The 26135-nt window shown below is 55.8% G+C and overlaps 2 protein-coding genes across 5 annotated transcripts in view; one reads left to right on the top strand and one right to left on the bottom strand.

The window, feature by feature from the left end:
• ZNRF1 (zinc and ring finger 1) overlaps positions 1 to 17352 on the top strand; it is a gene marked incomplete at both ends in the record, with an annotated part of 101706 nt that extends 84354 nt beyond the window's left edge. The window contains 3 exons of one of the 2 annotated variants that reach the window (XM_080702923.1): positions 4862 to 4957; positions 15528 to 15633; positions 17295 to 17352. In XM_080702923.1, the coding sequence (XP_080559049.1) occupies positions 4862 to 4957; positions 15528 to 15633; positions 17295 to 17352 (260 nt within the window). The remainder of the gene's footprint in view (positions 1 to 4861; positions 4958 to 15527; positions 15634 to 17294) is intronic. The other variant, XM_080702924.1, reaches the window with a different exon arrangement.
• Positions 17353 to 22231: 4879 nt separating this feature from the next.
• LDHD (lactate dehydrogenase D) lies at positions 22232 to 25875 on the bottom strand (the record flags this gene model as incomplete). Of its 3 annotated transcripts, none has more annotated exons than XM_080702921.1 (11): positions 22232 to 22397; positions 22479 to 22590; positions 22692 to 22782; positions 23336 to 23463; positions 23532 to 23660; positions 23758 to 23957; positions 24607 to 24766; positions 24902 to 25043; positions 25212 to 25353; positions 25542 to 25654; positions 25786 to 25875. In XM_080702921.1, the coding sequence occupies 11 exons, from the start codon at positions 25873 to 25875 to the stop codon at positions 22232 to 22234; spliced, it is 1473 nt and encodes a 490-aa protein (XP_080559047.1). The 3 variants fall into 3 exon arrangements, with proteins under 3 accessions (XP_080559047.1, XP_080559046.1, XP_080559048.1); XM_080702920.1 differs by having other exon boundaries at positions 23758 to 23995; positions 24603 to 24766; positions 25804 to 25875; XM_080702922.1 differs by having other exon boundaries at positions 25804 to 25875.
• Between the last annotated feature and the right edge of the window lie 260 nt (positions 25876 to 26135).

The raw sequence follows: 26135 nt of genomic DNA, 5'->3' as shown, positions 1-26135 counted from the left end.
CTGCTTATGGCTCCTGGAGTAACAGGTGAGCCCCCGACCCTAAACAGAGCTGTAGGAGCCGAGTCCAGAAGAGAGGTGTTGAAAGGCCTGGAATGCCTGGGCCTGTCCTCAGTCCAGAACGTTCTCCAGAAGACATTGACTCACATCTGGGCGATTGATTAATCCTGCATTGATTTTTTTTTTTTAGTTACTTAAGAGAGAGAATGTGTCTGTGTCTTTGTGAGCGAGGAATGTAATACCTACAGGATAGAAAAATAAAGTCACCCTGTGTTAGCCCCTCCGTCTTCTATTTGCAGTGGATCCCATTCGAGCCAGGCGTGGCGGCGCACGCTTGTAAATCCCAGTACTTGGGAAGCTGAGAAGGGAAGGCTGCAGGTTCAAGGTCAGCCCCGGCAACTTAGGCCCTCGGCAGCTTAGTGAGACACTGTTTCCAAATAAAAAATAAAATAGGGCTGGGGGCTGTAGCTCAGAGGTAGAATGCCCCGGGTTTCATTTCTAGTACCAAAAATTTTTTTAAATAAAAATTCCCATTTAATAAATTCATTTGGTCAAGTCCCATCTTATTGGCAGGAGGCCCCACAAGACTGTGGCAGAAAAAGAGTCAACTGGACCCGGGTGTGGACGGAGCGGGGCCGCTCTTGGAGCCCAGGCCGAGGCTGCGTGGCTCCTCTTCACCAGACAGGAGGCCCCGCCTGGGCGGACATCTTCATTTATGCTGGTTGCTTCTTTTGATTCCTCTACCTGTAGGTGATCCCAGAGACAGGCAGAACTGGGGCAGCCGTTAAAATAGCGCATCAGCACGGGGAGGGAGGGAAACTGGAGCAACATGCAGCCAGCACATGGGTCTGCCCGGAAACCAGGTCTTAAAGGAGAAGCTTGCGGTTTAGGGAAATGAAAAGTGTAGCAGTCCCCAGAGCTCAAAAGCTCCAGCTCACACTGCAGGGTTCGCGCTGTCATGGGTTGGGGCAAGTTCTGCACCGGTCGCCCGGTCCTTCTTCCGCCGCACATCGGTCTGATGGGAAGACCTGGGTGGTATCTGAGGCCGGGTTGACCTGACCCAGGAAGATGCGTATCAGCGTACATGAGCACTTTGGGGGCCATGGCGGGTGCACCTGCTGGCGGGCTTGCCCTGGCACTGTGCATGGTTCCCTTTGGCCTGGGGCTGAGGGAGTCACCGGGGACGGGGACAGGCCTTTTTGCTTGGGAGCCCTGGCATTTGGAGGCAGCTGAGTGGAAAAGGAGCCCCCGCTGAAGCAAGGCGCTTTTTAAGAGGAAGCAGCTGCAATCTGGCAGGTCAGACTCTCCCCTGCTCTTCCGGCTGTAGAAAGAGTGGACTGATCCGACAAGGAGAGGAAGAAATTAGGTCTCCATTAGACGCGCCGTCCTGGCCACTCCTGATCCGCTCCCTTGGCCGCACATGCGTGGTAGAGCACCGGCCCGGAATGGGGCCACCGCAGACACTCCCCGTGGCGTGCCATCATGCGCTCCCCCTCATTTTGAGACACTGGCAGGAAAGGACGAGGCACCACTAAGTGCCCGAGTCCGTCTCAGTCTGAAGGCAGGAGGCCGCGGCCTCGGGTGAACCAGTGTCACCTTGGCCGGCCAGCCCGAGCCAGCCAACACCCCGCTCATGTCAGTGGGAAACGTGGCGGGTGCACTAGGCACCAGGAGGCCGGTGAGCCCTGGCTGCTGGTCCTGGCCAGGTGTGTGGGAGAAAGAGTCTGCTCTCCAGAGCAGCAGGAAGAGTCCTGGAGAGCCTACCTGTGCTTCCTCTGGAGGAACGAAGCCCCTCGGGTCCGCTCTGCCCCTGCGCTTCCAAAGCCACCAGGGAACCGTGGCAAAGTCACGGTGCCTGCACGGCTTCGCGGGCCTTCGGCTTATCCTTGTCTATAGGGTTGATTTTTATTTGGTACTGACTTCTTTCCAAAATGGAATCCAAATTTCCTCGATATTCTAACCTTCAGATAGCTCTTAAATATCAGTACTTGGGCCACTGGTGCTGAATTGAGACTGGACAGGAGAAAAGATGGGGGCGATAGATAGTGGACTCCGTCTTTGCAGGAAAGAAGGTGGAGACGTTAGTGTTTCTCTCCTTAGTTCTGTACTTTTCTGTCCCTTTTCCCTTATGTCCTTTATTTTCCACTTAAAAGGTAATTTGCAAACTCAGCCTCTTAACAACTAGTGCTGTAGGCTCGGTGCCAAATGGAAAGCAGACCTCTGCAGTTCCAGAAAGAAAACCAAGGCATTGTTTCAGGGCATGGGATTCTCCGGAACCCTAGGTGCTTCGGGAGAAATGCGGGGACAGTATGGAAGGTTTGGGCAGAGCGTTTGCTAAGACGCTGCCCGTATTCCTTCTCCATGTAACTCCGCTGTGCTCGCCAGCAGAAGTACCCAGGGGCACTGACCCTGCTCTGGCTAAAATGCAAATCTCCAGCCGGGCATGGTGGCGCACGCTTGTAATCCCAGCATTTGAGAGGCTGAAACAGGAGGATTGTGGTTTGCCATAGTAAGGCCCTTTGCAACTCAGTGAGACCCTGTTTCAAAATAAAGAATAAAAAAAGTGGGGCTGGGGGTGTATCTCAGAGGTAGAATGCCCCTGAGTTCCATCCCAGAACCACAAAAATAAATAAATAGATAGATAGATAGATAGATAGATAGGGCCGGAGGTGTAGCTCAGAGGTAGAATGGCCCTGGGTGCAATCCCCAATGCCATATACACACACAAAAATAATGAATGAATGAATGAATGAATGACATCTTCAGTCCATGCAACCCAAGTTCTCTCCATTTGTGGGGGGCGGGGCTGGATCTGCGCATTTTTAAACTGGGTTATAAAATAATCTGTCTGGTGCATTTTAGGTTCAGTCAACCTAGAAAACTAGTAATGGAGTGCTGCCCTCCTCACCCCCACTTTCTTTTCCGTCTTCTGGCTTTGTAACCAGGCAGAGGTCAGACACAAATACATCCCCTTCTCAAAGCTTGTCCAGAGTGCCTGGCTTGGTACCATCTCCAAGACAGTTTAGCTGAGATGCTGAGCTACTGAAAATCTCTGGGGAAAGTGTTTGGGGCTGGAGGCGGGGCTGTCCGTGGAGTGGAGTCTCCACCTTGCCCATAGTCATTCAGGCCCAGAGCTTCCTGTTTGGTCCTATAGTTTAAAGCATCATCACTGAAAAGCAGAGGATCTGGATTCTTTAGGCGAATGCTTGTGCTGGCTTGCTCCCTGCCTCGGGGCCCCCCATGCCACCCCACCCCAGTCACGACTCCCATGTGGAGTAGGGGGCAGCTATGTGAAAGGCGCTGGGAGAGGTGAGAGTATATTCCCTGTCCTGCGACTGCTGAGTGCGCTCCCTTTATCTGCTTGGTAAGAAATGTCACAAGTGGTTGTTACCAGCATCAAATAAAACCATGGCTGAAAATTATGACTAAAAATTAACAGAAGAGAGAAATCTTCCCAGCAGTAGTTAGATATGCCATATTAGGAAGTCCGGATGGGGTAGGTAGGAATCACCATCTCCGAAGAGAGAAACTGTGTTATGTATAAGTTGATTCAGGTAGAGCCATAATTTTTCAAAGGTAGTGAATCTTTTTAGTAAAATTCACACAGAAAGTAATGGACTCATTTGAAAGGCACTTCAAGAGCCTGGCGTCTGAGACAGGAGGATCTCACAGGTTCAAAGCCAGCCTCAGCTACTGAGTGAGGCTCTCAGTAACTTAGTGAGACCCTGTTTCAAAATAAAAGAATTTAGCCAGACGTGGTGGCGCACACTTCTAATCCCTGCACTTGGGAGGCTGAGAAAGGAGGATCGCGCAAGTTTGAAGCCAGTCTCAGCTACTTAGTGAGGCTCTCGGCAACTTACTGAGACCCTATTTCTAAATAAAATATAAAATAGGTCTGGGAGTAGAAAGCCCCTGGGTTCCACCCTCAGTAACACACACACACACACACACACACACACACACACACACACACAGAGTAATAATAAATAAAAATAAATAAAATTTAAAAATAGGACTAGGGGTATAGTAGGAGGTAGAATGCCCCTGGGTTTAATCCTCACTACCACAGAAATAAATAAACAAATAAATAAATAAATATTAATTTTAAAATAGATCAAGGAGTTGGGTTTGTTTAATGAAGTCCAACTCAGAAGATTCCCGGCCAGGATTCTCCAGTCCCCCAAGAAACACTGATGGAACCCTGTGAGTCTACAAGTGGTCCATACCGCAGACTGGGAAGCCCGTGTTACCCAGCAGGCACCAGGAAGTAGCTGCGGCACTTGGGGGAACTGGGGGCACTGGAGGGCCGCGTGCTGCTGGCACACTTCTCAGATGGCAGCTCCCTCAGCCACAAGGGGGGCGAAGGGTGCTCTGGGTGAGGGATGAGGGTGCGCCTGGGCAAGGAGGCAACGGAGCGGGGTGAGGGGTGGCCCTAGTGGCTCCTCCCCGAGTGAAGCAGCCATGGGGTTTGAAATGGAGAAACATGGCATTCTTTATTATTCTGTGGTCCTGATTGGCTTCTGCCCTCCCCTGTTGTCCCTGCTCCCCCATGAGAAAGGGTCTCAAAGAAAATTAAGCTCAAATGGGGCATCGGCGACCTCTGTTAAACATTACTGAGGGACCTCCTCCAGCAGGCCAGAGATTGTGGCAGAAAGGTCCGAGCTCCATGACTCGGGGGAGGGGTGGGTCCAGGATCTGCCCGGCCAGTCATTGCCCGCGTTGACACTCTTGCACACCGTTGACGCTCTTGCACACCGTTGACGCTCTTGCATACCGTTGACGCTCTTGCACACCTGTTGTTTTGGGGGCGTGTGTTCACTCGCTGTGGGTTTGGAGAGACTTTTCATTCTGTTCTCTCTTTCAGGTTTCAAGTGCCCCATTTGCTCCAAGTCCGTGGCTTCCGATGAGATGGAAATGCACTTTATAATGTGTCTGAGCAAACCTCGCCTCTCCTATAATGGTAAGAGCTGGGCCTGCCTCCACAGCCTTGACCTCAGTGTGGGGAACCCGGGAGCTTCTGATTGAAGGGTGCTCCGTGGGGTCTTACCCCACCTTCTGGGCAGCAGTGCCTGCGTGGTGGTGAGGAACTCGTTCCTTCAGGGACCCCTGAGTGCAAGTTGGTAGCGAAGGAGTGGGCCAAGAAAGGCGGCCCAGGGGAGGGCCTTACCCCTGAGCGCTCGGGCAGCCCTGCCCGGATAGTCCTCTGCCCTCCTTGTTCTACGGACTCTCACTGGGAGGCATAGCTCTTCTTTTGCCTGTTGGTACACCTGATGACCGCGGCAGTCCCCCAGGACAGCCAGGCTCGCTCTAAGAGCCGGCAGAGGGGCCCCGCAGGTGTGTCTTCCCTCCCTGGGGAAAGGAAGCCTGGTGGTACCAGCAGGGTACTGGGAAGCTTGGTCGCCCCTCCTTACTGTGCAACTTAGGGAAGCACCTGATTAAGCCCTGTGCCTCCCTGGGGCAGGGAGCTTGCCAGACCAGGGCAGTCGTGCTCACTCCACCACGCCTCCTGCAAATACAGCAGGGAGGGGGAGGAGTCACCTAACACGACATCTCTGGGAACAAACAAGTGTCGGTCTGCCTGGTGTGCCTGGGTGAGCATTTGGAGTCCAGCCGATCAGTTCCGATCCACCACCGCTCACTGGCTGGAATCTCGGAGAAATTGCCGAGCTTAGTAAAGCCTCAGTTTTCTGGTCCATAAGATGGAGATGATAATCCCATGTTCTCAGATCTTAAAGTCTGAGGACATGTTTATCCCCTGCCCCATCTTGACAGTGACATTTCCTGTGGATGTTTTGTTTTGTTTTGTTTTTCCATACCAGATGTGTCCTTCCCACACATCTTGGGAAATAAACCTGATGAAGTTGATCTCCTTGGTTCTCCTAAAAACAAATCCTACAGCAGGTTGGGAAACCCTTATCTGAATTGCTTGGGATCAGAAGTATTTCAGGTTTCAGAGTTTTTATATTTGGGACATTTGCATAGATTATCATTTGTACATCTCTAATCCAAAAATCTAAAATCCAAAATGTGAAACTCTCTGAGTGTCCTGTAACCACTCGGGGGCCACGGGCTTACCTCAGTGGTCAAGCACTTGCCTAGCATGCAAAAGACCCTGAGTTTAGCCCCTAGCATCTCCACACCCAAAAAAAGAAGGTTTCAGATGTGGCGGGGATCGTGGGAATAAACCCAGGAGGATTCTACCTCAGAGCTACACACACACCCCATCCTATTTTATTATTTGTTTTCTTTGGTACTAGGGATTGAACCCAGGGGCAGTCTACCTCCAAGCTATACCCTCAGCCCCTTTTTATTTTTTTTATTTTGAAACAAGGTCTTGCTGAGTTGTTGAGGTTGTTCTTGAACCTGTAATCCTCCTGTCTCAGCCTCCCAAGTACTAGGATTACAGGCATGTGCCACCATGACCAGCTTTTCTTTTTTACTTTGAAATAGGGTCTCACCAGTTTGCAGAGGGCCTCACTAAGTTGCTGAGGCTGGCCACAAACCTGTAATCCTCCTGTCTCAGCCTCCCAGATCCTGGGATTACAGGCGTGCGCCCCCACGTCCAGCAAGGTTTCGGATTTTCTGAGTAGGGATTTTCAGCCCATATTTTTGTCTCTTTTATTTACCCGCGTGGCTAAGATTCCAGTTGTGGACCGCAGCATTACCTACTTGTCTCGACTGTGTATAGTCTGATAACCTTTGTTCAGGTTGGAGGACCAGCCACCGGGCAGGCCATGGTCCTGTCTCTGCCTCTGGGGTTTCCTTTTCTTTTATACCCCGTCTGGTGTCCAGAAGCCCCAAGGACTTAGTGCAGCCACCCGTCATGTGCGCCCCAGGTGGCCCGCGCTCAGGCTCAGCTTTGTCCCCGTTGGCCGTCCCCGTTGGCCATCTCCGCCTGGGACAGGAGGGCGTGGCTTCTCCCGTGTCTCCCCAGCCGAGGCCTCAAATGCTGTATTCACTTCTGCGAGACCTCCTGAAGACCTTTTTGTCCCGTGAGAGCTCTCTGCTCTGTGAGAGCTTCTTTGCTGTCATAAGAACACAAAGGCGCCTCAGAGGGGGCTCGGCCTGGGAGAGCCTGGCCAGAGCAGCTGTGGAGGACAGTGCTCTCGGGGCCACCCTGAGTTGGGAGTGATCTCACACGCGTGCAGGGAACAGGCGCGGTGAGGAGCTCCCTCCCAGAGAATTGCCCCACACCCTCCAGTGTCCCCAGGCCACCCTTCATGTCGGCGCTTGGGTCCATCTGCCTCCAGCGGCCCGGGGAGGGTCCCTTAGAGGAGGGCAGGTCTGCTGGCCGAGCATAGCTGTCCATTTTCATTCTGCTCCTCCCTCCTCCTGTCCTGTACTGGAGAAGCCGCCTCTTCAGGATGTGTGTCCATGTGCAGACCAGAGTGTTTAAACACAGTGCTGTCTTGCCGGGTACAGTGGCACACACCTAGAATCCCAGCAGCTCAGAGAAGGCTGAGTCAGGAGGGTCTTGAGTTCGAGGCCAGCCCGGGCAACTTAAAAAGGCCTTTTTAATTTTAATTTTTATTTTTTGGCAGGTCTGGGAATGGAGCTCAGGGGCATTCGACCTCCAAGCTACACCCCCTGCACTATTTTTTATTCTTTATTTTGAAACCAGGTCTCACTGAGTTGCAGAGGGCCTCACTAAGTAGCTGAGGCTGTCCGCGAACCGAGATCCTCGGGTCTCGGCCTCCCGAATGCTGGGATTACAAGCGTGCACCACTATGCCTGGCTTGGCCATGTATTTAAAATAACAACAGCCAGTCGTCATGGCACACACCTCTATTCCTAGTACTTGGGAGCCTGAGACAAGAGTATTGCAGGCTTGAGGCCAGGCTCCGCAACATAGCAAGGTCCCTCAGCAACTTAGCGAGACCCTGTCTCAAAATTAAAATAGGGCTGGGGTTGTAGCTCAGAGGTAGAATGCCTCCGGGCTCAACCTCCAGTACCAATAAATTAGTTAACATCAACCACCAGTCCTTTGCCACCAGAGGCAAAGAGGCCAGATGCCTACGTGAGAGAAATCATCTTAAAGTGATGAGGGTGCCAGCCGGGCGTGGTGGCGCACGCTTGTAATCCCCGCGCTTGGGAGGCGGAGACAGGAGGACGCACAGGTTCGAAGTCAGCTGCACTGGCTTAAGAGACCCTGTTTCCAAATAAAAATATAAAAAAAAAATAGGTCTGGGAGTGTAGCCCAGAGGTAGAAAGAAGGGCTTCCAGAAACCCCAGTACCACCAAAAAAAAAAAAAAAAAAAAAGCGATGAGGGTGCTTCAGAATTGACGCCGGCCCCGCTGTGCGCCCAGGCAATGTGAGAGGGGGCTTTGATGGCGTGAGCGTCTCACGTTCCATCATTATCTTCAGAAGATGGTCAGCCGTCCAGGCAAGAGGACCGCGCTGGCCACCTGGCTCTGTGTGCGACACCCTGGCACACCCAGAGCCTGATGTAGCCCCGATGGAGTGTGAGCCCTTCGGGGCCATAGGCTCAAGCTTCTGAGGCAGGAGATCTGGGGTTTTTTTGTGGTTTTTGCCAAGTAACAGCTTCTACCCACAATTTCTCATCATCCCAGTCTCGCCTGCTTCATGTTAACTTTTCTACTAAAAAGAAAATGCAAGGCGACTTAAAGAGCCTCTGAGATCCGAGCGCTTGGAATCTTTCCGCAGAGGGACAAGGCGAGGCTCTTAGGTGGTGGGGAAGTTCTCCTTCTCACCGAGAGTCACTGGAGCGTCTGGCCACTGCCCTTGAAGACTTCGCAGCTACGCACCACACGCGCGCCTGCCGTGGTTGCTGGCACCAATTAGAGAAATCTCCAGAAAATCCATGATGGTTATGCAAGATGAAATTTAGTTAACCACCAAAGAAAAAAAGTAGAAGCCTCCTAAATGAGGCAGATGGAAAGTAGTATTTTTCTTATTATGACGGCTGGCCAGGTTTTTTTTTTCTTTCTTTTTTTCTTTTGGTCTCAGGAAAGGCCAGACTAGTTTAACTGGTTCAACCAGTGCTCAAGAGAAAAGTGGAGCCCATTACCTGGCACTGCCAGGGCAGGCACCTGCTGGGGAGGCTTGGCACTAACAGGGGCCCTGCTGCCGAGCAGGGCAGGCACAGCCCCCGAGCACCGGCTGCAGCCCCTGTCCTGAGTCTTCCAGGGAGAGCCCTGAGCCCAGGACTTCTTCCTGGGAGGCAGGCGGCTGTGCAGGAGGACGGGAGGTGGCGAGGGTGCAGGGTGAGAAAGGTAGCTTCAGCAAGCTTTTTAATTCCTCTCCCTTCCAGCATCTCTGTGTTTCTGAGACTAGGGGAACTGGTTTGAAAAGCACGCACACACATTTTGACCATCAGCTTGCTTGAGTCGCAGAATGAGTCCTGAGATGGGGATCTGATTTCTACCCTGAACAAAGTAAAGTCAATATCACGGGGCCAAGCCGGGCGGGGTGGCACACGCTTATGACCCTGGCATTCGGGAGGCTGAGACAGGAGGAGGATCACATTTCAAAGACAGCCTCAGCTACTACTTAGTGAGGCTCTTTACAGTTCAGTGAGACCCTGTTTCAAAATAAAGAATAAAAAATAGGGCTGGGGCTGGGCATGGTGGGCACACTTGTAATCCCAGCATTCCGGAGGAGGAGACGGGAGGATCGCGGTTTGCGGACAGCCTCGGCTACTTAGCAAGGCCCTTCGCAACTCAGTGAGACCCTGTTTCAAAAATAAAATGACAAAAAAATAGTGCTGGGGGTGTAGCTTGGAGGTAGAATGCCCCTGGGTTCCATCCCTGGTTCTGGAGGGAAAAAAAAAATCATGGGGCCAACCGAAAGCTTAGGGGCACTATTCCAGGAGCAGCCGGGCTCTCCAGCACTGGGACTTCGCGTGGGGCTGGTCTGCAGCAGCAAGGAGAGCATGGTGGCCAGCACACTGCTTTGGGGGGGGACCCTTTCCCCAGCTGTTTTCTGGAGAGCAGGCCCGGGACCATTTTCTTGGCTCAGAATGTCTGCCCCCTCCTCTATTCAGTGCTTCAGGGCTCTGGAAATGCTAACCCTTGCATGAGCTTTCTTCAAAGGAGAAGTAACTTGGCTCCCTTAAAAACAGAAAGCATACTGGGCGTGGTGGCACACACTTGTAATCCCAGTACTTGGGGGGCTGAGACAGGTTCATGGCCAGCCTCAGCTACCTAGTGAGACCCTGTTTCCAAATAAAGAATTAAAAATAAGCTGGGCATGGTGGCACATGCTTCTAATCCCAGCATTTTGGAAGGCTGAGACGGGAGGTTCACGGTTTGAGGACAGCCTCAGCTACTAGTGAGGCCCTTTGTAATTCAGTGAGACGCTGTTTCAAAATAAAAAATAGGGCTGGGGGTGTAGCTCAGAGGTAGAATGCCCCTGGGTTCCATCCCCCATACCACAAAAAGAGACAGAGAGAGAGAGAGAAGGAAGAGGAGGAAAAGGAGGAAGAGAAAGAGGGAAGAGGAAGGAGAGGAAGAAGAGGAGGAAGAAGAGGAGGAAGAAGGAGGAGAATAATAATAATAATAATTAGGAGGTGTAGCTTAGAGATAGAATGCTCCTGTGTTCAATTCCCAGTACCACCAACAAAAAAGCAGAAAGCCTCCTGCTACATTCGGTCCGAGCCGGCAGGCCTGGGTGAACAGGTGCTTGTTTTTGAGGTATCCTCTGCTCTCTCCCATGATTGGGATGGAAGCGCCTGGCCTGGGGAAGCCTGGTCCTGGCGGGGGGCCAGTTGGCCTGGCCCTGCCCGGGGCAAGAGCTATTGCTAGATGCGGGCTGGAGTCTGACATCTGTGGAGGATTCTGCCCGGATGCCCCTCCTACTGGGGAAAGGCCGAGTCACCTGCTGGTGCTGGTGGGGAGGATAGGAACCAGTGGCTAGGGAAGACTGCGTGGGGCGCTGCAGGCAGGGAGGCACCCAGGCCGGCGCTGTAGACGGCTCTCCCCTCTCATCCCCCGTGCAGCCTGACTTGCCAAAACGTTGGATTGCACCTCACAGTCCTGGCGTGTCGGGATGGGGCACTGCTGATAGCACAGATTCTCTGCTCAAGATCTCCCCTTTGCCTGGAGAGTAGAGCACCCCAGATTCCCCAGGAGGGAGCATTGCTGCCCTGGCCTGTCCCCTGGCCGACTGGTCGGCCGCTCTGCCCTTGACCATGTGCTAGGGCCCCTCCTCTGGGTCCCACATCTCTGCCCACTGCCACCTGGGACAAGGCAGAGCGGAAACGCACACTCCTCTCAGCTGCTGACGCTGTCACCTTCCCTCCCAGCCCAGCCGGTCAGTGGAAATGCGTTTTGGGCTCTCTACCCCAGCGCCCGGGTCACCAGCTGCTCTGAGGTTCCTTGGGAAATGCCATGCCAGAGCTCCCTGCAGGGTGGCCCGGCCCTCTCCCTCCTCCTCTCCCTCCCTCTCCTCTTCCTTCTTCCCCTGCCCCTTCTCCTCCTCCCTTGACAGACAAGAGCTGCGCACCCTGACCTGGGCAGGGAGTGTCACCCCCACAGCCCAGGCAGAGCCATCACACCTCCCGTGTGGGCCCAGAGAGCTTTGCCTGCCATTCTGGGTTGGCTCCCTGGTCTGGTTGGAGGGATGGGCACTGGCACCGTCTAGCACCACCCCCGGCCAAACTCCCCAGTAGACATCCGTTGACTTCTTACATAGTATCAGGAAGGGGCTTGAGAGGCAGTAGGAAACCTCAGAAGCCACAGGCAGGAAGCTCAGCTTTGTGCCCGTGTTCTGATCCTGGCCTCTGTTGGGCCCCCGCCTCCTCCAGGGGCCTGGGCAGCCAAGGGCTTGACACCCAGGCCATCCACAGTGCCACCTCAGCTACGGCTGGGATACAGCCGCTGCTGGGTGAATGTGGACGTCTACAGGAACCAGCTGAAAGCCAGGCTTCTGCTCCAGCCATTTCTAGTCCCTGCTGCGATCCCAGGGACGTCTGGGGGCTGCAGATTCCCAGAGCCCCAGGGATTGGGACAGGAAGCCTTGCTCAGCCCACGCAGGCCCCTCGCAGGTCTCTGCTGCTCCTGCCTTCTGCCAGGGAAGAATGCTGCTCCCCGGGCACCGGCCTAGGTGTGGGCACAGCTGGCTTCCCCGTGCAGTCAGATTCCAAGCCTCTCACTCCTGCCGCCCCCAGGAACCTCCAGGTGGCCTTTGGCAGCCTCCGTCCCAGTGAAATGTGCTCCCTGCCACGTGCCAGCCTGGCAGGGCAGCTGCACCATGCGCCTCTTCCCCCGTGCTGCCAACCCAGCAGGCCAGGACGGCGGTGGCAGAGCTGCAGGAGCTCAGGCCTCAGGCTAAGACCCGGGCCTTCCACGAAAGGACGAGAAAATGCCACCTTTGCACCCTCAGCCCCTTCCCTAGTGACGACGTGCGGTATGGGGAGAGAACCGAGCCCCGCCTGCTGAAGAAGAAAGCCCCTGAGCTGTCTCCCCATGCCTGTCTCGCTGCCCCTGGGTCTGTCACCTCCGAGGGCCACAGGCCCCTCCTGAGCAGATGCAGAACCAGGTGCGGGAGGCTGTGTGGGACGCAGAGGTCACCCTGCCCCTGGGCTCAAAGCTGAGCTGTCCAAGTAGAGGGAATAAGTGCCGGGGATCTGCTTTTGCAGTGATGTTTGCTGTGCTCCAAGGAGCCACCCAAGGGGCGCCCGGGGCTGGGGCCCAGACGCCACGTCAGGTGAGCTGCCAGTGGAGAAGAGATGGCCAAGAACGTCTGCAGGACAGTTCCGCCCTCCGAGAGCAAGGCTTTCTTTCCTCCCATCTCCACTGAGGGCTTTTTTCTCCAATATCTTATTCTCAAAAATATTAAGCTGGGCGTAGTGGCACACACCCATAATCCCAGTACTTGGGAGGCTGAGACAGGAGGATTGCAGGTTCACGGCCAGCCTAGCTACTTAGGCCCTCTGCGACTTAGACCCTATTTCAAAATAAAAAGTAAAATAGGGCTGGAAGTATAGCCCAGAGGTAAACTGTCCCCTGTTCAATCCCTAACACCGCAAAAAAAAAATAATTAGCAATTACAGAGTAAAATGATAGTCCAGTACATTTCTTTTTTTTTTTTTTTTTTTTTTTTTTTGGCGGTACTGGATAGAGAACTCAGGGGCATTCTACCTCTGAGCTACATCCCCAGCCCTATATTTTATTCTTTTTTTTTTGAAACAGGGTCTCACTGAGTTGCAAAGGACCTCACTAAGTAGCTGAGGCTGTCCGTGAACCATGATCCTCCAGTCTCAGCCTCTCGAATGCTGGGATTACAAGTGTGCGCCACCACACCCAGGTATAATACATTTTTTATTGGTTGTTTTTTTTGTTTTGTTTTGATTTTTTCTTTTTTTGAGGTATTGGAGATAGAACCCAGGGCCATACTACCTCCAAGCTATATCCCCAGCCCTGTTTATATTTTTATTCTTTATTTTGAAATAGGGTCTAACTGAATTGCAAATGGCCTCACCAAGTAGCTGAGGCTGTCTGCAAGCCACGATCCTCCTGTCTTAGCATCCCAAATGCTGGGATTACAAGCGTGCACCACCATGCCTGACTTGGAGTTTTTAAGTATATAAGTAGTACATGTTAGCAGGGTGTGTTGGTGCACACTTGTAATCTCTGTAGTTGGGAGGCTGAGACAGGAGGATCGCACAGGTTCATAGCCAGCCTCAGCTACTTAGTGAGGCTTTCAGCAACTTAGTGAGACCCTGTTTCAAAATAAAGAATAAAATAGGTCTGGGTGTAGCTCAGAGATGGAATGCTCCTGAGTTCAATCCCCAGTACTGCAAAAACAAACAAACAAAATTTCTTTAAAAGGGTTGGGGAGGGGCAGGCTGTGGTGACGCATGCTTGTAATCCCAGCATTCGGGAGGCGGAGACTGGAAGATTGCAGTTCGAATACAGCCTCAGCTACTTAGTGAGGCCCTTCACAACTCAGCAAGACCCTGTTTCAAAAATTAAAAGACTATTTATTAGTGAGGCTCTCAGCAACTTAGTGAGACCCTGTTTCCAAATAAAGCATAAAAAATAAGTCTGGGAGTATAGCCCAGAGGTAGAAAGCCCCTGGATTCAACCCCCAGTACCACCAATAAATAAATAAATAAATAGACTAAAAAATAGGGCTGGGGTGTGGCTTGGAGGTAGAATGCCCCTGGGTTCCATCCCCTGACACTGCAAAAAAAAAGGGGGGGAAGTTGGGACATAGCTTAGAGGTAAAATGCCTCTGGGCTCAACCCAGAACAAACAAACATACCTATATACATATGTACATACATACACACATACATACATATCAAATGCTTTAAAACCATGAGCTCATAGGCTCCTGGTTGTTATGTTTTGTTTTTTGTGGTACTGCGGATTGAACCCAGGGGCATCCCATCTCTGAGCTACATCTCCAGCCCCACTTTATTCTGTATTTGGAAACAGGGTCTCACTAAGTTATAGAGGGCTTACTAAATTGCTGAGGCTGGCCTCAAACCTGTGGTCCTCCCATCTCCGCTTCCTAAGTACTGGGATTACAAGCGTGCACCACCACACTGCAGGTTGCCATGTTTAAAATCAGACTGAACCCAACCTCTTGATCAGGGGCAAACTACCACAGTTCCACACGACACGTCAGTTCCGTATGTCACTTTTTAAAAGAGGAGAAGAAAGAAATCCCCTTGCCCTTATGTGCTCAAGCCCTATTTCCCCTTCCCCATAGACCTGACCTACTTTCTTGTCTGGACGTGTGGGACCAGTAGTCTGTACAGTGGGTGGCGTCCGCGTCTGGCTTCCCGACGCAGTGTCGTATGTCCAGGCCTTGCCCACGCCGTAGCGCCGTGGGTTCCCTCGTGCCTTCCATTGGACGGCACACCTGGTTCCGCTTAGCTCTCTGTCGGCCGGAGGACGCTGGGGCAGTCTCCACCACTGGTATTACGGGTTGCACCGCCGTGGGCGTTCATGAACAGGTGCAGCTTGAGGCCTCCGCCTTGCACTCGCTCTTGCCTTGAGCACCTCCCCAAGCCGTGTTTTTCCAAACCAGAAATCGGCGCAGGTACAAACGCGCGTCAGGGGCAGCTCGCCTCCTGCCTGGGCTGCTGTCCCCCCCACACCCGCCGCCCCGAGACCTCTCTCCTCCACCACCTGGACTGGGTTACTTTTTTTTTTTTTTTTTTTTTTTTGGTGGTACTGAGATTCCTGGAAACCCTTCTAACTCTGGGCTATACTCCCAGACACCTATTTTTTATATTTTTATTTGGAAACAGGGTCTCCTAAGCCAGTGGGGCTGGCTTCAAGCCTGCGCGATCCTCCTGTCTCCGCTTCCCAAGCGCGGGGATTACAAGCGTGTGCTACCACGCCCAGCACTGGGTTACTCTTATTTGGGGGATTAATCCCATTTTGTCTTCAGGCTCTCAACGTGGTATGCATGTCTTGAGCCCACAGCTAGAGTCTCGGGGCCAAGGTCCCCCACAGAGCTGGCAGTTCGGGCTAGCCAACTCGCTCCTAGACCTGGGCTTGCTCTGTGCCACCCACCCACTGGTGCCTAACCCTGCCCTTCCTGTCCCCTGCAGATGATGTGCTGACTAAAGATGCGGGTGAGTGTGTGATCTGCTTGGAGGAGCTGCTTCAGGGGGACACGATAGCCAGGCTGCCCTGCCTGTGCATCTATCACAAAAGGTACGAGGACCTGGCAGGGCCCCGCACGTCCACCTGCCCAGGATAGACCTCACTGCCAGCCACTCTGTCCCCTTTGGTGGTAGGGCAGCCCCTGCTCCCATCAAGGGCCCCAAGGGGTCGGGCGTCCACTGTACCCATGGGAGTTCCAGGGGCAAGGCGGGTGAATTGCCTGAGGTTCTGCTCTCCTTTGGTGACTTGGCAGGGATGGGGAGACGAGCCTGCAGGGTGAAGGCCCTGGGGACCCCACCTGAAGCTTGACAGCACCCCTCTCCCTGAGTCTCATCTTCCTGCAGGACGGGAGGGCCAGTGTGGAGGGTATCCTGGCTGCCCTGTGCTTGCCCTTCTCCCCAGAGGGCCAGGCGGCAGGAAGAGCCACTGTGTGTGGGCACCGAGAGCTGCTATAATTAGCAGGGCTGAGGAGTTTTGGTCTTGTTTCCAACTGGAAAGAAGACACCTCCTTGCCCAAGACAGGAGGACACCCGTGTTCCTGCGGCCACCGCCAGCTCTTGGCACAAACTTCCCAAGCCCAGCCCACAGCCGCCAGTCTACAGGGTGACCACCGTGCCTGGTATACGGGCGTGGCTGGTGCAGAGGCTCCCTCTTGGCCTGGGGGTGGAATCATGGCTCTTGGTCTGGGTCCCTGCACAGAGCCCTACAGTGTCCCAGGGAGATTCTAACCAGAACCAGAAAAGGCAACGCTTGGTCCTCAGAGAGATTCACATGAATTATTTTAGGTTCCTGTCTGAAAACGCCCAGATGATGGTTTACAAATCTTGACCCTGTCTTGGGACAGTCCTTACTCTGTCTTTGATGCAGATAGTCTTTTTTTTAGAGTGTCCTAGAGGTTGAACCCAGGAGCATTCTACCTCTGAGCTACACCCCCAACCCTATTTTATTTTTATTTTGAAACAGGATTTCACTAGGTTGATGAGGGTCACCACTTGCTGAGGCTGCCCTCAAACCTGCCATCCTCCTGTTTCAGCCTCCCAAGTACTAGGATTATACGCATGCGTTGCCACGCTCAGCCCTACTTTTAAAACAGGGTCTTACTAGGTTGCTGAGCACCTCTCTAAGTTGCCGAGGCTGGGGTTGAACCTGCGATCCTTCTGTTTGAGCCTCCCGAGTATTGGGAATCCAAGCGTGCACCACCATGTGAGGAACTCTAGAGACAAGGGCTTCACTGGAACTTCTCCCCGGCTCACTTTCTTAGCAACGTCTCATGGCCCAAGAGTCTCTGACCCAGGAGGGAGCTCTCAGAACCCCAGAGTGGGCAACACTGCCATCCCCTGCCATGTGTCTGCCCCTGAGCCTGGAGTGTTGACCCGCTGCCTGGCACAGTCCCTGCATGGCGCCGGCACCTGCTGTCACCCTCCTGGGCTCCCTACTCCCGGCCCTGGTCCTCTGGAGGCCTCTCTCCCCCTTTTGCAGCGAGCAGCCATCTGAGCTGTGCACCCTGCTAAGCCAGGACACTCTGTCCTCCCTTCTCCCTGCTTCTACGAGGGGCATGGTCGTATTTCCCTGGGGTTCTGTCAGGGGTGACAGGAAGCCCTTGCCCAGGAGTCTGGTCCTGGAAGGAAGTCTGTTCGGCGGCGGCGGCGGCAGCAGCGTGGTGGGCAGGGGCGGTGTCGGCTAACCTGGCTCCCTTTGCCCCCCACGCCCAGCTGCATAGACTCATGGTTTGAAGTGAACAGATCTTGTCCAGAACACCCTGCGGACTGACCCTGCCGGGCTTGCTTGCCGGATCCTCTCAAAGGTGAGCCCATGGGGCGGGGGTCCAGGCTCGGGTTGAGTTGCTGAGGACTGGGGGCTGGGGCGGGGGCCTGGGCTGCCCTGCCAGGTGAGCCGCCAGGGAGCGGGAAGTGGAAGGGGTTTGGCGGGCGTTACCATGTGCGTGTCGCGGGGAACACGCAGGAGAGACTGGGAGGGGCCAGCGCGTTCCAGCAGTCCAGGGCAGATGTCCGGAGGAGAGCCGAGAGCCGGCTTCCTCACCTCCCAGGCTCCCTTTCCTGGTGACAGGAAGTGACTCCCTGTCACCTGGACACGCAGTCACTAAGCAGTGGGGACGGCGCCTCGCCCTCCGCACAGCGTTGTTAGCCAGGGGGTCTCTGCCAGTTCTGCTGTGGGCCCCCTCCCTCGCCCCTCCAGAGGGGTCTCCGCCTCTCCATTTCCTCCCCGGCCACTTGCCTCCTGTGGGCCACCCTCTCCTGTCCCCCACCCCACCGTCCCTCTGAGGTCCAGGCTGCCATTTTATTTTTCCTGGCCCCCCCCAAAAAAAAAAAACTAAACTAAAAAGCCAGACACCCAACTCCTCACTCCCATCCAAAGGTTTGGGTCCGTTTTTCCTTCTTCTCTCTCCCTTTGTTTTCTTTTGTTAGGTTTATTTTATCTATTCCAAATAAATGCCCAGCACAGCCGATGATGTCAGACAAATCAGGGACACTTGCTCTTTATACCTTCACCTCAAAAACTGATGACAGAGGAGAGAAGCGAGTGTGAGAGCTAGGCGAGCGTGTGCCGGCTGCTGACTCCCCCGACCCACACAGGGCCGCCCAGCCCGTCCGAGAGGAGGCTCCTCGGACACACGCGGGCAGAGCCGAGCTGGGGACACCGTGGGAGCAGGGCGGCCCGGCTGCACTGACCTCAGCGCGCGGCTCCCCCTCCTCCCCGAGGACACCAGACCACCGGACGAGCGCGAGTTTGCGAGAATTGCAAATCGGCCGCCATCCTTCCCCTCGCCCTCAGCCCAGGAGGGAAAGGGCATTTTCTTTCTCACCTTTGAAAGGCATTGTGGGTCTGTCTTTAAAGTGTTTACAAAAAAAAAAATTATATATAAAAAAAAAGTCTAGTGTCGACTGGTGTTTTCCCTTGTGATGTTTACAGATTGCTGTCCGCTGCCCGCTCTAACCCCTCAGTGACAGGACCGAGGGAGCCGCGCTAAGCCCCGACGCGCCGGCGGCAGGCGGGCACGTGGAGTCCCCCTTGCCCAGCACCCCACTAGGCTCCGCATCACCCACCTCTGTACCTTGGGGTCTGTCCCACTTTTCTGGCTTGGTTTTGCACTTTTATTCCCTTGGGACCCCGATATCTTGATTTCATTGCTTCCCCCCCAAAAAAAAAATGCCCGAGGACTCCCACCCCATCCCCATCTCTGCCCCCTCCTTCCCTCCTCATTCTGGTCAGTTCAGAGGCTCTCACAACCACAGTGACCTGCGAAAATGCCTGCACATTTTTTAGGCCCTTGTGGATTTTTTTTTCCCCCAGAAAACTTAAAAGACTTACTAAAAGAAAAATGTACCGCTACCCGTTCTCAAGCACTCTGTTCGAGAACATTTTAGCCATCAACATTCACACCTGGCATCAGCCCATGCAAGATAGGTTTCTGTATTTATATATTAAAATACAAAAAAACTTACAAAATGTTTAAAAATGTTCAAAGCTTGAGAGAAAAGCTTTCTTCATCAGTCAAGGTGTTTTGATATGGTATTAAAATGTCTAATACAAGATGCACTGTGTGATTTTATTTAATAAGCTATTGTTATAAAATCAAGACATGTGGGCAAAGGCCCACCTGACTCCAGCCTCCCTCCAGCCTGCCATGCGCGGGTGTGTGCAGCGCTGCAGTCTTTGGGGCCTGGGGAGAGGGGAAGTGGTCCAGGTGTGCGTCCTACAAAAGTTTACTAATCTTTGTAAGCATTGCCGGTCATCTGGTGTGATTGTGACTGAACTTTTCTACGGGCAAAGATCTTGCCTCCAGGAGGCCACAGAGGCCGTTTTCCTCCAGGTAGGGCCCGGCCCTTCCCTGGGCCTGTGCTCTCCAGCCCTGCTCTCCCCACCGCACCTGCCTGTTGCTCCATCCACGCTCAGTGCTGACTCATGGGCCCGCTTCATTGAAGCCCAGGAAGAGGCCCTGGATTGGGGCTGAGCCAGCTCAGAGCCCTTGAACCAGAACCAGCCACTCGGGCTCACAAAAGTTGGCCAGCTGCAGGCTGGGCAGGAAGCTCAGGGCAGGGGGCAGCAGTGCGTGCCCAGCCTCTGTGCCAGCCCTGGAGCTGCTGGAGGGCCGCCTGCAGAGCCGGCCAAGGGACGCTCTGGAGGGAGCCAACTCCACCCGCCCCGGCCCTCCCAGGCCTGGCCCTTGTGCCCTTGTACCAGGGTGGACCCCGCAGGCCCAGGCCCGGCCGACTGCGATGCTGGCCTGGCCCGCATCTTCCTTTAGACACGCGGGAGCACCGTGCAAGGGCATCTGTTGCAGACTAGTGCGCGTGTGAGCCAGGGAGACAGGCGTGCCAGAGGCCCGAGGGGGAGCTGGTGATTTGGCGCCTGGGTCTCGCTGCCAGACCTGCGGGGGCGGAGACCCCGGGACCTACAGCTGCTGTCGTGAGATTTGGCAGTCAGAACGTGACCTCAGCATTTCGATTCTACTTTTTGGCAAAATGATCTTGGGGAAATGACTTCCTCCGAGCTTGACATTCCTCGCCTGTGAAGTGGGCACAAATCGCCCGGCTCCGAGGTCACCGCGAGGGTGGGGAGATCCGCCCCCAGGGCCTGGCACATGCGCAGCGGGCTTCCTTGTAGCTTGGTGTCTGCAAAGGGTACCGTTCTATTCACAGCACCTCCTGCTTCTGCCTGGCAACCGTGTCTCCCTGTTCTATATTTAATTGCACCAGCAGAGCTGGCAGGGCAGGGCCCAGCCCTGAAGGAGATCTCCTTGCCTGACCTGGGCGCCGAGGCAGAGGCCACCGTGCGCCCACCTCGGCGCCCCGGGCAAGCCCAGCGGCCAGCAGGGCCGGGCCCACGCCGGTGCTATTCCAGGCGCCCGGGGCCGGCGCTCAGCTCCACCTGGCGCCGCGGGCCTCGCCGGCCGCCTTCTGCTGGCCGCCCGGACTTGGGGGCCCAGGGTCCCCGCGCCTGTGCGGGGTGGACGGGAGTTGTCCGGGCTCCCCAGGCGGAGCTGGCGCTGGCCACCCTCCATCCAGAACGCTCCCCACCGTCCTGTGCTGCGCCTGCTCTGCTGGGCCCAGCATGCTGTGGGGGCTTCTGAACAGGAGCCCCTCATAAAAACCAATTCATCTAATAGCCATTTAATAGTATGGTTTGTAGCGGGAGATCCTTATTCTTGCTGAGTTATACAGGTGAATGGTTTCGAGAAATGTGTAATCTAACTCCCAGTGGTTCCCCCCAATAAATACACATAAAGCAAATAAGACGAAAATGTTCATTGTTGACTCTTGGAGCTATCATTTCCAGTGCACAGTGTACTTGTTCTTTCAACTTTTCTGTATGTTTGCAATCTTTCTTAATAAAAGAAACTGGGGAAATGGCCATTGCTGCGCGCCTTTTAGTTGCGAGGCACTGGAGGGGACGTCGGCGAGCCCTGCCCAGCCCCAGGTGGCACTGCAGAATTCCACCTGGGGGGCTGCAGCGCTGTTTCCATGGGGACCAGGGGGCTGAGGGGTGTGTGGGGAAGGGAGAGGGCCAAGGGGACTTGCACCAAATCGCCCTTGGCACAGTCACACAGGAGTGGCCGTCTGCGGGAGCCCAGTGTGAGCCGAGTGGGGGCCCAAGAACAGGTGGGAGTGAAGTGGGAGGTGTTAGGGCCTCGCGGGCTGAGGAGAAGGCACCGCACCTCTCACCAGCTCCCTTCCTAAGGGGCCCTCAGGTCTGGGGTGGTGCAGATGAATGGCCACAGGTGCCCAGGACGCAGGAAGGGGAAGGCTTGGAGACTGCCACCAGGTCCCTCCCAGACTCAGAGCTGCGACGCTGCGGTGCCTGAGCTTTCTGGTGTCAGACGCCCTCTTGTGGTCTTAAGGGGAAACTGCAAGTACCCGAGCCAGGTGGGGAGGGGTCTGACCAGGGAGCCCAGGACAGGCAGGCCCCAGGGAGGGTGAGCTGACCTTGACCTTGACCTTGAAGGGCAAACGCTGTGAAGAGGTTAGCTACAAGGAGGATAATCTCTCTTTCATCGCTAGCGATTGGTAGCTAGTGCATGGAGAATGTCCAGTGTTCTAAGGCCAGCGGAAGCCTGGTGGGAGGCAGGCCCTTGGCCTGAAGGTCTCAGAAGCGGGGGCATTGGGACGGGGACTGGCTCCCTCCAAAGCCTAGACCCATCCCCCTCCCCAGTCAGAAAGCAGGCTCAAAACAGATGGGTCACCGGCCAAAGGTCAGAGAACCTGGAACGGAGGAGGGGGAGGACATGGGAGATGCTGCCCCAGGACCTTCAGAAAGCCGCAAGTGGGGTTCAGATTGATTTGGAGGAGCCCCATCAACGTGCAGTGGAAGGGCCCTGGGCCCCAGCAGGGGAGGCCTCCACAGAGGGTGTGTTCCTTGGGCTGGAGTGTCCGTCCCTCCCAGCCAAGACAGGCTGGCTAAAAGCAGAGAGGAAACAACTTCGCTGAGCGCCTCCTGCGTCACTCGAGGCTGGCCTCCCGCAGACGGCAGGAGGGCCCGGCTCTCCTCCCTGCTCTTTGGCCCTGGCCACAGCTACAGAGCGTGGCGACTATCAGCCACGGTTCGTCCCTTGCAGGATCACCAGCATGAAGGAACTTTCCAGAATGAGCTCTGTCATCTGGGGGCTTAGGGGCCAAGTCCAGGGAGCTCTTCACAGCACCTTGCCTGGGTTCATGAGGCCTCGGGGGTCCAGCGTGGCCTTGAGCAGCCGCATGGTCTCCATGCCCACGGCGCCCACCTCCTCCTGCAGCAGCTGCCTCTTGCCCAGCCCAATGCCATGCTCCCCGGTGCACGTCCCCTGAAGGGCCAGGGCCCACCTGGGAGGCCCCGTGGGAAAGAAAGAATGCTCAGCAGGCTCCCCCCCCCACAATACCCCCACCTCCCCACTCAGCTCCTACCTGCCCAGCTGGTCTGCAAAGGCCTTGACCCTGTGCACCTCCGCGGCATCCTCCGGGTCGACCAGCAAGATACAGTGGAAGTTGCCATCGCCCACGTGGCCCACAATGGCTCCTGGGGTCCGGGCACAAAGCTGTTGCCTGTGGCCTCCCCTGCCTCAGCTCAGCCCCCTCCCCCCGTGCCTCCCGCCTTCTTCAGGAGGGAGCAGACAGAACCTGTGAGCCCCGAGGCCTTCAGCTCCTCCTTGGTCCGCACCAGGATCTCTGGCAGCCGGGAGATGGGCACACACACGTCGGTGGAATAGGCCTGGGGCAGAGGGCCGCGCACAGGGCTCAGGGTGAGTCCGGGGAACTTAGCCTTTGGCTCACCCGTCTCTACACAATCAGCCAGGTATGCTCCAGGCCTTCGCTACTCCCTGGGCTCCCCACCCCTGATCCCCAAGCCCACACCACTGAGCCTCCTAGCGAGCCATTCCTCCCCCCTCCCCTCCTCTCCAAGTCACTTTCTCCAAGAGTGCCTCCTCCTCCTCCTCCTCCTCCTCCTCCTCCTCCTCCTCCTCCTCCTCCTCTTTCTTGTACTAAGGGATTAAACTTGGGCATTCCACCTCTGAGCTACACCTCCAGCCCTTTTTTTTTTTTTTTTAAGACCTGGGGATGGAACTGAGGGGCATTTTACCTCCACACTACATTCCCAGCCCTATTTCTTATTCTTTATTTTGAAACAGGGTCCACTGAGTTCCACAGGGCTTCTAGGGCCTGCTCTGCTAAGCCTGTCCCCCCGGCGGACCTCAGCCAGCAGCTCTGTACAGTAGGGCTAAGGCCAGCGTTGATGGTCCCACCTCCTCCCATGCCCAGCTCACCTTGCGTCCTGGAGCCAGTGCCAAGACTGCGTACCAGGCATTGTGCCGTGCCGCCCAGAGCTGGCTGCGCTCCTCCGCTTCCTTGGCCCAGGAGAAGGAGGCAGCTCCATTGTGCTGGGTGATCTCCTCTGCAGCAGAAGGAGGATTAGTTGACACCTGTACACCCTCTCCCCGGGGCCCCGTACCCTCAGCACACCTGCCCTCTGCAGCTGCTCTGCCAGGGCCTGTTCAGAGCCGTGGAACTCCAGGAAGAGCGTGGGCGCCACGGAACAGTTCAGCTTGCTGTGCCGGTTGCAGGCGTCCATCATGACGTCATCCAGTAACTCTGAGATGGGATGAGATGGGGCACAGGGATGGCCAGGTGAGGCCTGGCCTGCTTCCACGGAGCCCGCCCAGCCCAGCAGCACCAGCCCTTGGCTCACCGATGCGGGCCACAGGCACCGCGGCCTGGAGGATCTGCACGGTGCTGTCCACAGCCGCCTGGATACTGGGGAATGCACAGGTGGCGGCCACCGTGGCCTCGGGGACAGGGTGCAGGCGCAAGGTTGCAGAGGTGATGAGCCCCAGCGTCCCCTCGGAGCCCACGAAGAGCCCCGTGAGGTTGTAGCCAGCTGCGCTCTTCCTGGGCCCAGGGGTATACAAGGCAGGTGAGTGCCTGGGCTGCTGGGTGAGGGGTGTGTGTGTGTGTGTGTGTGTGTGTGTGTGTGTTACTAGGTATTGAACTACTCAGAGGCATTCTACCTCCAAGCCACACCCCTAGCCCTATTTTTTTTGGGGGGGGGTACTGGGGAGGGAACCCAGGGGCATTCTACCTCCAAGCCACACCCTCCAGCCCTATTTTTAATTCTTTATTTTGAAACAGGGTCTCACTGAGTTGCAAAGGGCCTCACTAGGTAGTAGCTGAGGCTGTCAGTGAACCGCAATCCTCCTGTCTCAGCCTTATTTTTTATTTAGAAATAGTGCTTCACTAATTACTGAGGGCCTAAGTTTCTGAGGTTGGCCTTGAACCTGTGACCCTCCAGTCTCAGCCTCCCAAGTGCTGGGATTACAGGTGTACATCGTTGGGCTGTAATGAGGGATTTCTGTCCAGCGATCTGAAACTGGAACCCAGAGCTCCAGCTCCTAGGAACCAGGTGTAGACTGGCCCCTAGCCTCCCTGAGAGCAAACCCCAGCCCGTCTGACTGGCCCACGTGCCAGGGTTTCATTCAAAGCCCTCCGAGCCTCGACCTCCTCTGCAGGAGGCTGGCTGGAGGAGGTCCCAGGAGCCCACCTGAAATGGCGCCCCCGGCCCGCGGTGTGAAGCAGGCGCCCATCGGGCAACACCACCTCCAGGTTGAGCACGTTGTCTCGCATGGTGCCATAGCGCACAGCGTTGGTGCCCGAGGCCCCTGTGGCTGCCATGCCACAGAGAGAGGCATCTGCGCCCGGGTCTGTAGGATGGAGAGCAGGAGAGGGCATCCTGCCCAGGTAGGAACTTTCCCTTGAGGGGACCTCTGAAGCCCCAGGAACCGCCCAGCCCTCAGCGGACCCTCAGAGCCCCGGGATGATATGAGCCCCAAGCCTACCCACGGGGAACCAGAGGCCGCTGTCACGCAGGTGGGCATTGAGAGCTTTGCGGGTGATGCCGGGTTCCACCACCACAGAGAAGTCTTCTGTGTTCAGCTCCGTGATCCGGTCCATGCGGGTCAGGTTAATGCACACACCGCCCTGGTAGCCGTGGGCCAAGAAGGGTGGGCAACCTCCATCTCCAGGCAAGGCACAGCCCCTAGGACCCTACCCCATGCCCGAGCTCCCAGCCAGAGTCCCAGACGGCTGGCGGGCTGGCCACGGGGGTATCAATCAGGTGTAGTGAGAGCAGACCCGGCCCCCCCATACCTGCGTGGCGCAGACGCCTCCCTCAACACCGGTGCCCGTGCCGAATGGGATGATGGGCACGCCGTGGCTGTAGCACAGGGCTGCCAGCCGGCTGACCTGGTCCACATTCTGGGGCCACACCACAGCATCCGGAGGTTGGCACCTGGGGGCAGTTTAGAAGGGCCTGGCACCCCCTGGTCCTGCTTTTCGAGGAACCTGGAGGTTTCGCGGGGCTTGAGTCCACATGGCAAGCAAGGGGGCAGAGAACACCCTTCTGCAAAGAGGGTGCCAGTGTACCCCAAGACAGGTGGGTGTTGGAGGAGAGCCCGGGCCCTCTGTCCCGGCTGGTACCTGTGCATGGACTCATCGTGCCCGTGATGCTCCCGCACGGCAGCCGCAGTGGACACCTGGGGGCCCCCCACCACCGCCTTCAGGGCCTCTACGAAGTCCTTGCCGAGTGCACCCTACGGGGAGGAGCGCATTACCAGGGGCACCCAGAAAATAGCTGGGGCCCTACGGCGGGGTGGCTGCTTGTCAGGGTGCACCATGACACCGCTGAGCGGGGGGGGGGGGGGGGGCCTAGCACGACCCCTCCCTCCTGCTGCCCACCCACCTGCGGCCCCCTGGTGCAGTAGCCCCTCCAGGGGAACCGCCCCCAGGTTGCAGCCCGCAGCAGCAGAGCCATCTGCGTCATGGTGTTGCAGCCAGTTTGAGCCCTGTAAGGGAGAGGGCTCTGGCAGCTGGTCACCCTCGCTCTCTCATTGGCTGTGGCAGGGGTGGAGCTTGCTTAAGGTGGTCCGAGTTTAAGGTGGCCCCTGCAGGCCTTGCCACATCTGGGGCCTCTGTGAGCCCCAGCTTCTGCAGGAGAGGCGAGGCGAGGCTTGCCAGACACACAGAAAGTAGGACAGCAGCGACGCTCCACCTTAAACGTCGGCTTCCCAAGCC

Source organism: Muscardinus avellanarius, assembly GCF_963383645.1.
Source record: "Muscardinus avellanarius genome assembly, chromosome: 10".
Taxonomy (NCBI): Eukaryota; Metazoa; Chordata; class Mammalia; order Rodentia; family Gliridae; genus Muscardinus; species Muscardinus avellanarius.
This window is presented reverse-complemented; position numbering and strand designations above follow the sequence as displayed.